The 10,677-nt window shown below is 37.1% G+C and overlaps 1 protein-coding gene across 1 annotated transcript; it reads left to right on the top strand.

Moving 5' to 3' along the window:
- The first annotated feature begins 8,153 nt into the window (after nt 1–8,153).
- Nucleotides 8,154–9,040, top strand: LOC148298211 (MAPK/MAK/MRK overlapping kinase-like). Its single transcript, XM_088277042.1, is given in 2 exon segments — nt 8,154–8,396; nt 8,399–9,040. Coding segments are annotated over 2 exon segments (885 nt in total).
- Nucleotides 9,041–10,677: the final 1,637 nt, after the last annotated feature.

Here is a 10,677-nt window from a genome sequence, read left to right as displayed (position 1 = left end):
GCAATGCCTTAATCACTCTTTCCTCACGTAATTAGTCCCAAAACTTGTAAATTAAAGGCTTCGAGCACACCTCCGCAAACTAAATACTCAAACTCCTAAACTCATTCATTTTGACTCTTTTGGAAACCTTTTACTACTTATATTATATTTCCAAATAGCAATCGCAGCAATCAGTATTCTTCGAGCGTTCCAGTCGACATGTGATTCGGATCATGGGCTAGTTTGCTAACATTCGAAAGACTACAATCAAAATATAAAAGTTTAGGGCCAAAGCTTCGATTTTATTCCTAGAACAAAAGCGAGCATTAGAGCAATACGATGAGGCTGAGGGAAATTTTTACTATTCCATCACATCTTCGCTGTCGGCTTTGTTTATGCTCGAACAAAGGCATCAATTTTCAAGGCGATCCTTGATGAAGCACAAGAATTAGCTGCATATTCTGATCATGATAGCCGTTTTCTCTCTGATCAAACTGAAGGTTGTCAGATCCGAATACGTAAAAGCCATAGAGATTTGCCCTCTGCTGAAATATTTACAGAAGAAATGCACAAATTGTTCGTTTTTGTGGAAGAAATATCTTAGAGAATGCATTATGAACATATAAACTCTGAAGATGCGCATGGATGATGAGCTACTTGCTGTTGCCATTCCCTATCTGCTGAAAGATTTCTCCTTTTTGAGTGACTTGATCAGTTAAGAGAGGCGAATCCACAAATAGATGCCATTTTAATTGACCGAAATGTGCCATCAAAATAAGGCAGGCTATGCTCAATCCACGCAGGCAGTTCGAAAAAAAGTGACAATCAACAACGGCTTTCAATCAAGCAAAAATGGAAATTAAGTAACATTTACAGAATCAACAGAATAAAAGTACAAGTAAATGTTCATGAAGAGGACCAATAATATTCAAAATAGTAAAAAGGTCACATTTACTCAATAGCCTAAAAATAAATATCAGCAGCAGTCTCGAAACAATAAGACAATTCATCCCTTCATTGCCTACCATTTAAAAAATGCAGTATCAATGAATATTGCAGCATAGTCCCGCTGTATACCATCTTTGTCCACTCAAGCCAATCATCAAAAACAATCCACTGTCTTCAATTAATAAAGAGCAGCATTGTACGAAAGCACTGCAACACCAAGTATCATAATTCTATAACCTTAGAAGCACGATAAATATTACGATCTATCACCAGCCGAAAAGCTTTCAATCAAAATTTGTAGAAAAGCAGTCCGAATAGCGCCAGTTCCAGCAATAAAACTCGGCTCATGGCTGTGGATTTTGATGGAAGTCTCAAGCAGATCAAATAAAGGATGAGAAGAAGATTCAAACAGAACACAATTTTCGGGGAAAACTATTCGAACTATTCGCAGTAACTTGAAGAGAAGAGCGAATTCCTGTCTTTGAATGTCACAAGCAATGGGCTATTGACCGAAATTCAAAATAAGCAAAGGGGCGGTAATTTGAGAGCTCGCAAGCTGAAATAAAGGGCAAACAATTCTCCCAATTCTCCCAATTCTCCACAATTTAAGGAACAGAAGCATCTGTCGATATTATAAAGATTCCAATCGATCCTTTATAAAAATAGCAATCGAAAGAATCTCAAACTCGACCACTACTTTGAAAAGATAGGAGAACTCTAGCTCTTCAGTAAAAAGCAGCACTAGTAGCAATAAAATGGCATACACCAAATGATCTACCTATATTCTAATCAGCCAACCTTCTATTACACAAAATAGTTGCAGCCTGATGTATCCTGCAAAAATATTCCCTAATTCAGTAAACTCGCCACAAATAAATTCCTGCATCAAAGAAGCAACTCTCTATCGCAGAAATCTCTGTTTGATAAACCACTTCAGTATACTAAAAGCTATCATTAAATTAAAATAATCGCCAAAGATAAAGTCAAAGAAAAGTAAAAGTTAATATACAAAGAGAAAGAGAAATCTAAGGAGAAATCTAAAGACAAATTTACAGATGGATGTAAAGACAAATTTATTAAAGATAAATTGTAAGATAAATGTAAAGAGGAAGATTAGGATAAAGAGGATGAGGGTGAGGGTGAAGACGAGGACGAGGACGAGAAAAAAGATGAAGCTAAAACTGATGATAAAAAGAAAGATGAATCGATTATCATCGAATCAATCTAAATCACCAACGCAAAATTGAACAAGAATTATCTTAAGAGCAATTAAATAAATAATTACCTGGTAAAGAAGTTAAATAATTTCTGCAAGAACAATTACAAGAACAATTACAAGAATTAGGCGAGTGCGAACACAATCAAAAAGATGCATATTGCTCGATACCAGCAGAATAAATAAGAAAATAGCTTGTTTTAATTTCATAAACTGCTTTGATTCTAATTATACGGCATATTTTATGATATCGAATTAATCTGAGCAGGGAGAGCTGATCGGCCATGGAGCTGAGGCCAAATGCTACAAGCTCTGGCAAGAGAAAAGCACTCGTTTTGTTGTAGTAAAGCATCGCTTGCCCAAACTATACCGCCACCCCAAACTCGATCTCAAAATCAATACAAGCAGAGTAAAATCGTAAGCCAAAGTCCTGCAGAATGTACTCAAGTGCGGAATAGATGTCCCGTAAGTCCTTGAAGTTCTAACATAATAAAAGAAAATCGTGATGACTTATATCAATGGCCTCAAGCTGAAAGACTATATAAATAATAATCCTGAAAATGTTGAGAAGTGTTTGGTCAAGATCGGTGAAATCATCAAAAAGCTGCACTCGAAGAACATCATTCATGGGGATCTAACGACATCGAATATGATGTATGTGGTTGATGAGTCAGTACAAAATAGTGAAGGACTTTAAAATAAGGGAAAACTTAGCAAATGTTGGCATCTCTCAGAAAAGATCTATTTGATAGACTTCGGGTTGGGTGCGCTAATGGCGAATATTGAGGAAAAGGCTGTTGATTTATACTTATTTGAGAAGGCATTTATTGCAACTCACCCGAAACTGGAGCCCCTCTTCTCTGTTTTTTTAGAGCATTATGGAGATGAAGCTGTTTTGGAAAGGCTCGAAAAGGTAAGGCAAAGAGGTAGAAAGAAAATAACCTTCGGATGATGAGTATAATCTTTAAGCATATATATGTGCACAAATATAAAGTATAAATAAGAATCGCAGTATATCATGCAGAATTCTAAATATTATATTAATCTCTTTTAAATGCGTCCCAGAGCGTCTGAAATTCCGATGTACAGAGAATCATAAAAAAACTCATCGCATTCAAGCCCCTATATAACACCCTTAAGGCAAATGAAAAAGAAAAGGGCACTCATGGAAGCAAATAGATCAGCAAGTTTTATCGAAATTCAACAGGGCGAAACAGAATGCGTAGGCATAAATTAGTAAAATTGGGAAATGGAAACCGTCAGAGATTTATCAATAATATAGGCAAACAGACATTGTTACCAGAAACTGCTGAATCTAGCCTACCGCTATTCTTTGTATGAAAATTAATTGGTTCCAAAGAGCCGATGTAGTGATTAAATTTATTAAGAAAGGAAAATATTCATGAGATCTCCAAAAAAGCGCTCTCCGTAATAGAACATTAAAATCAAAAGAGCTAATTCATTCATTTTTGAAGATGAAGATGAAGACAAAGACGATAACAAATCGGATACGAAACCTGTTCAGCCTGTGTTTACAAATTCTATGCTTCAATCGCCAAGCAAATCTATGCTCTCGAAAGCTGATCCATCCAATGCATTATTCCCAAGCAATTCACTCCTCCCTCAGAAAAATTTTTGCTTCAGTAACATTAGTGCAAGTTCGGATCAAATTAAATTACAAATGTAACCCAAATAGCGAGAACAAAACAGCAAAATGCCTCCGGCATAAACTCCCATAAAAAATATTGAGCAACCTCTCAAAAATCACATTACTCCTTTAAAATCGGAAAATAACAAACAAAAATAAGAGAAGAAGAAGGAATAGAAGAAGGAGTAGAAGAAGGAGTAGAAGAAGGAGTAGAATCAAGAGATTTCATTGAAGGGATTATCTCAATAGTAAAAAAATAAACAGCAAAAATAATAGTAAGGGAAGCAGCAGCAGTAACAGCGCAAAAAATAACAATAACAAAGGGTTTAGCCCCAAAAATAAGAGCAAAACTTGAATAAAAAGGACGATAAACCTTAAATTAAAATTCCTACGACTGTTTCCACAGGAATAGACCGTAATTTGATTTCGAAATAAATAATAAAATCATTAATAGGCTACTCAAAAACTGTTAAACCTATAGTGTAAATTCGAACGCGCCTCAACAACCTCGGAGGAGCCCGTTCTGAGCCTGAATAGATATTTAAGTTTGCAAAATCGTACCTCACCACAATCTCTTCTGACTCTCCAGAAGAAACAATCACATTCGCATATAAGATCTTTGAGATCATCGTCTACAAGAATATAATGAACACCAACATTAAAGATGGCTTTGAGAAGATGCCGCCCACTGAAAAAACACGGCAGATTACCAAAAACGAGCTAAACAGTTTCATCCTGATTATCAACTTGTTTCGCGTGATGAGCGAGAATGGTGAAAGCATATGGATGGGAATAGTGAGCAGGATGGCGAACTTTATGGGCTTCCTGTTCGAATAGCGATAGCCGTTTCGAGGCGAGGCCTAGTAGCTCAACAAATTCGAACTCATCCGAAACAAGTATATCAAGTTGGAGGGCGATATCACTCACTTGTATTTATCCAGGCTCGACTTCCTATCATACTTCTTTTTCGGGTTGCTGACCTTTGACCCCATGGAAATTCTCAGGTAAATCAAATCAGTCACAAATTAAACATTCACTTTCGAAGCGGAGCTTAATAGGAATAAAAATTACAAATGGGGATACGAATTGTTTTGGGCAGTCTTCGATTCCTTAAAATCAAATAAGCTGGACGCGTACTGGAAAATACCGGTGTGGGTGAATATGTACTCGGCCATTTATTTGCAAATTTATCGCTACAAAGAAACCCAGCAAATGAAATAATTCTTCGAATGCGGTAAATGGATCATTAAGGAGGTGACCGAGCTCGTAAAGCAGGCCAAGACTTCCCCATAAAGAGTGGCCATTAATAAAATTCAAATAGATGAGGACGATAAAAAGGGCTACCAATTCGAAGGAGATTAATTCATTAATGCAATCAGAATTTTGGGCGGTCGGATGCATGAGAAAATGAAGAGTTTGTAGAAAGATAGCGCAGCTGAGTACAGAAAAGCTAACTCTGTAATGTATTACTTTTGGAGGAAAACATGATCAGTCTCGATGCACACTCTATTTATATAGGCCTATTTTGTCAACTTTTACTCGAATCCATATTTAGGATGAACAATAAACGCAGAATTAGCAAATTATTTCATATTATCGTATTCAAAGTATATATTGGGTATTGGCTGTTAATTAAGAGGATCGTCCGACATTGATTAATTAATAAATATGAATTTATTTCAGCTTATCAAACCGGATATAAATTATCGTATTGTCTAAATTTCTAATGACAATGAAGTTTTAATACTCGGGAGCCATAAACAGTCTATTTAATGCAAACATAATCCCCACAGTGAATAATCTATAAAATTGGTTCTCATTAGTCGTCATAGAACTTGGCCAAATAATTAATAAATGCGAAATAATCTAATATTATACTTATGGCTTGTTAATGTTTTAAATATAATAGCATGCGAAGAATGGTCAGCTATTTCGATTTATGGCATATTCTCTAATAAAATTTACCAAAAAATTAAATCATAGAAAATGTAAAACTCGCCAAATTTTATGCACTTTGAGTAGTCTCAGTATGAAAGCGGCTCTCTTTCTGGGGAGGATTACAATTCTGTGTTCAAAAAATACAGAATGGGACACCCGCTCACTTTTTCAGCATTCAAACTCTATTCCACGGACGTTAGTTATGAATCGAATTCGAAGAATTTTGCTGAGGATGAGCTAAAGATGAGGGGGACCTACCGTAAGTACACCCTTTCGGAAAAATAAATGGCTGTGGCTAAGGTATTGTTGCTCTTAACCTAGATTCTAGCTGGTCATGATGTTAAAGCCATTTCGAAGTAGTATGGAATCCCTCGCCGAAATTTACTCAGGTGGCGGAAAAACGGGTGTGAGAGAAAGGAAGGAGGAGGCAGGCCCACGGATGAAGAAATGTAGAAACTTCTGTACGATAAAATCGAACATGGTGAAATAAGTGGGGAAAGAGAAATTAGGACTGCTGCTATTTCTTTGAGCAGCTCAGATAATTTTAAGGCCTCAAAGGGTTGGTTTTCGAAGTTTTGGAGGCGCTACAAGGCCAAAAATGGAGAAATGCGACAAACATATGATAATTTTCCATATTGAATATCTCAATTGCTCATTCAAAGCATTATCACTGCTTTCCCGTATGTCCTTTCTTTACCACTCCCCAAGGAAACCCCGCTCAGACACTCATAAGACTCCTCAACTTCATTAATTAAAGCAGATGGTCAGACCAATAAATATGAAATATATAACCAGATACGCATTCAATTATCAAAATACCAACGGTAAATATTAGCATAAAATTGTTTATGCATACATTAGTAATATGTTCACAGTGATATCGCCCAGAATGTCTAAACTATCAATAGATGAGCAAAAGAACGAATAATTAATTTAATGCTCAAATTCCGTTTAATCTTGATTAATGCATCTAAAACTGAATAAAGAGTCCTTTCAAGATATTATTTGTGATGATATGCAATGCATTATAGCCTATATTCTATTTCTATGAAGCAACACATTTATCATTGTGTTGTCAATCCGAGGGTGTAAATTGTTGAAACACCAAGCCATATGTATATGGTCATTGAGGGAAGATCTAGGGCCATGAGATGCAAAGCGTCTCGCAGGCATGTGAGTAGTTAGAGATATCTTTCAAGGGCATCACCTAAATCTTCAAGGAATCAATGCACTACCGATTTGCATATCCAATAATCTACGCATTCAAATAAAAACAGCAGAAGCACAGCAAATCCTTCGCGTGCTGGCCCTTGCGCGCATAAATTTAAGCATCAGGATAGAGGAGACAATAATGAGGGAAGATATGGCGAATAAATATAAAAATCTATGAGAGGAAGAGAGAGAATGAATTTTGACGGAGTGCAAAAATAGCCTAGGCTTGCAAGCTCCCATCAATCAAAGAAGCTGTTCAAAAGTATATCATGCTCAAATTCAAAAGAGGAGAAATGCGATTCTGAGAATAGCCGATTTCCTAACAACGACTACGACTATGGAAATAGTAATCACAATCAAAAAAGCAATCGCCTTGATAATCAAAATTATAATCATAATCGCAAATTCTTAATACACAACAAAAACAAATAAAGTAGGTATAAATAAGCAGTAGTAGCTGATGAATGGACGCCAGGCTCCGAGTACCAAATATAGTAAATCAAATACGCCTCATGCAACTATGATGCAAGGCTTGAACGTGAAAATAATAATCTAATGAGATAGAATTAATGCTTACAATAATACATTCAGATTTTATAGGATAAATGGATGAATGATATGAAGAAGGTGGGGAATGGAGGTTAGGCAGTCGGCAGTCGGAGTAATATGTGCATGAGCAATGCGATGAATCTGAACATAAAACTGCCTAATCGTCCCAACTTCATAGCCAATTAGAATATCAACATGAGCGACCAGAACTATTTAATTAAGAGAACAGTGAAAAAAAGACAAAAAACAGACTTAACAAACATTGACCATAATATAAATAGTAACAGAATGCACCCCGGCAGAATAACCAACACAAACATCTACAAAAACTTATCTGTTGATAATAATACGATGCTCTCCTCAGAACTGACTGAATGCTGACACATTAGTTCATAAATGCCTGATTTTATGTATTTTATGTTGGATTTGAACCTCTCAATAGGGCAGTCAATAATATTTATATAGCTATCCTAATAAATATGGCCTAATACGTAATACATATGGCCTAATGCCTCATACAAGTTGCATAGATGATCATACAGCCAATATATATCGGATCTTCATAACACTGGCATGGGAGTTAAAATGTAGGCTCAATGCTGTTAATGGAATAAGATATGATGGAGTGGTAACAGTTATATTTATATTATTCATTAAGCTTCGATGGACCAATACAAACTCGAATACGAAAAAGGCAGTGGCACCTTTTCGGTCGTGTTTACTGCTGTTTCCCTCAAAACTGGCAAGCATGTGGCCATAAAATGCATGAAGAAGAAGTTCGATACTCTCGAAAAAGTGAAGAAATTGAAATAAATACAAGCTCTCAATATCCTGTCTTCGCATGATAACATAATTAAGCTCATCGAAGCCCTCTATGATTAGCCCAGTGGTAGTATCCCCTTTATGTAGGCAAACTCGCTCTCGTTTTCGAACTCATGGACATGAATCTGTATGAGTGCCTTAAGAGCAAAAAGTCCTCACTCACCCCCCAGAAGATCAAATTTTACATGTTCCAGGTGCTAAGATCCATAGAGTTCATGCATCGCAAAGGAATTTTCCACCGGGACATCAAACCGGAGAACATATTGGTCAGGGGAAACCTAGTCAAATTGGCCGACTTGGGCTCATGCAAGGGAAAGCATAGCCCTGCCCCATACACAGACTACATTTCGACTCGCTGGTATCGGGCTCCCGAGTGTTTGATGACTGATGGCTACTACAATTAAAAGATGGATATCTGGGGTTTCGGCTGTGTCCTGTTCGAGTTGGTGACCAAGAAGCCTCTCTTTCCTGGCAAAGACGAACTAGATCAAGTGAATAGAATCCATAATATTCTTGGCACTCCGAAACCTGAAGTCTTTGATAAATTCCGGTCTCAAGCCTCCCATATGTAAATTAACTTTCTGCCCAAAAAAGGACTCGGAATCGACAAATTCTTGCCAAACGGCTGTCCGAATGATCTCAAGGACTTATTGGCGAAGCTCCTGGCTTATGACTCATAAGAAAGAATCTCAGCAGATGCAGCAATCAAGCATGAATATTTCGCATAGTACACCTCACAGCTCGATCAGATGACTACTCAATCCAATAACTTTCGATCAACCTTCTTCACAATGAAGGAACGAAACGAAGACGACGGGGACGATGTGAAAGTAACAATTTGATAACATAGACAAAAAAAGCGCTATCCAAGAACAAAAACTATGATTCCAAGCACAACTTAGAGAAGCAGGAAGAAGAAATGATGCTTCCCAAGATCACGGGAACCAACCATTTTTCCAATGTCATGGACCCATACAAAAAGTCACACTACAACAAGAAATTTTCCAATGATCTCAACTTTGGAGTCCTCGGAAAGCGTGCACATTGATCTCCACCCGAATCCGCCATTTTCCATGTTTCGATATGAATTAAATATTATCCAAGGGATCTACATAATCCACATGATCACTTCTTGGAGCCGCTGGGCTCTTTAGAACTTAGCTTGAATGCATCTATTTTCTCTTGCTTGGTGGTGGCTACGAGGTCGTCGCCTCCATCCTCGTAGTACTATGAATCGATGAGTTTGTTGCCTCTCGATCCTTTCGAAGTTTGTGGCCTCTTGTGGGTTTATTCATGTTCATGCTATTTAATCTACTTGATCTCTTATTTCTTGGGTCTCTTGCCATCCCTGAATGAATTCAAAGCTACCTCGTGAAGTTCTTGCCCCGAATAATTGGCAGTTCTGTATTATTAATTTTTAAGAATTCCTGGTATTTGGTCCTTTCGCGGATGGGCGCTGTCGTCAGTCTCTTCTACTACCTATACTATAAATAATGGGAGAATAATAGCTGGGGATGGAAAGTTCGTACTTTTAGTGAGAAGCAATAACTTTTCTTTGAGGTTTGTCCATTATAAAATTATTATGTTATACGAAATTCTCTCAATTTTTTGTAAATCCTATCCTATCTGCGTTCAACCACATGAAAACGCACATAAAATGGGTTAATTTCATCGAAAGTAAACCTCAATGGTCTCCATAAAATAATTATAATTTTATTGAGATTATATTCCGATCTCTTTGGCAGAGGACAATGCAAATAAGTGAAACTGCAACTCAACGCTAACTTTATTTACCGCTCAATGAAGAATCCATAAGTTCTCAGCTTGAATGGTTGTCTCGTTTTCGCACATGAATATTGAGATAGTTTTGTAATAATAGTGATGGACATATATTGATTTATACAGAATTAAATATGATATTTTAATCCGTATTATTCATCATTGCTTTGCTAATTGGTTCTGGGTTGGGCACTGTTGGAGAGTGGAAGAGTGTGGCATCTCTTCTCGAATCAAGATCAGGACCCTTAATCTTTATGCAAATGCATGCTTCATCACCAGTCGCAGTTGCAATGGCTACCCTCGAGATCTAATGGTCATAAAGCTATCAGGCCGTGATGAGCCGAAACGTGAGCAAAAGTGGCAAAGAATTGAGGAGTTGCTGCAGCATTGATTGATTATTGAGCATGAGAGCAGCAGGAGGAGAGAGAGTGAAAACTTGTAGGGAGGTAAGCTTAGTGAGAGATATATAACCAGACTTGTAAAGATATTGCCCTTTGAATGTGTTACTATGGTAAGATGGAGTGCAGCTGTAAATCAAAATGATGAGGTCAACATCGCATCAACCCTCATATTTTGATTCAATCTA

This window comes from Brachycentrus maculatus, unplaced genomic scaffold (genome assembly GCF_059751285.1).
Source record: "Brachycentrus maculatus isolate JH-2025_06_01 unplaced genomic scaffold, ASM5975128v1 h1tg002366l, whole genome shotgun sequence".
NCBI classification, from domain to species: domain Eukaryota; kingdom Metazoa; phylum Arthropoda; class Insecta; order Trichoptera; family Brachycentridae; genus Brachycentrus; species Brachycentrus maculatus.
Note: the sequence above shows the minus strand (reverse complement) of the source record. Positions and strands in the feature narration are given on the sequence as shown.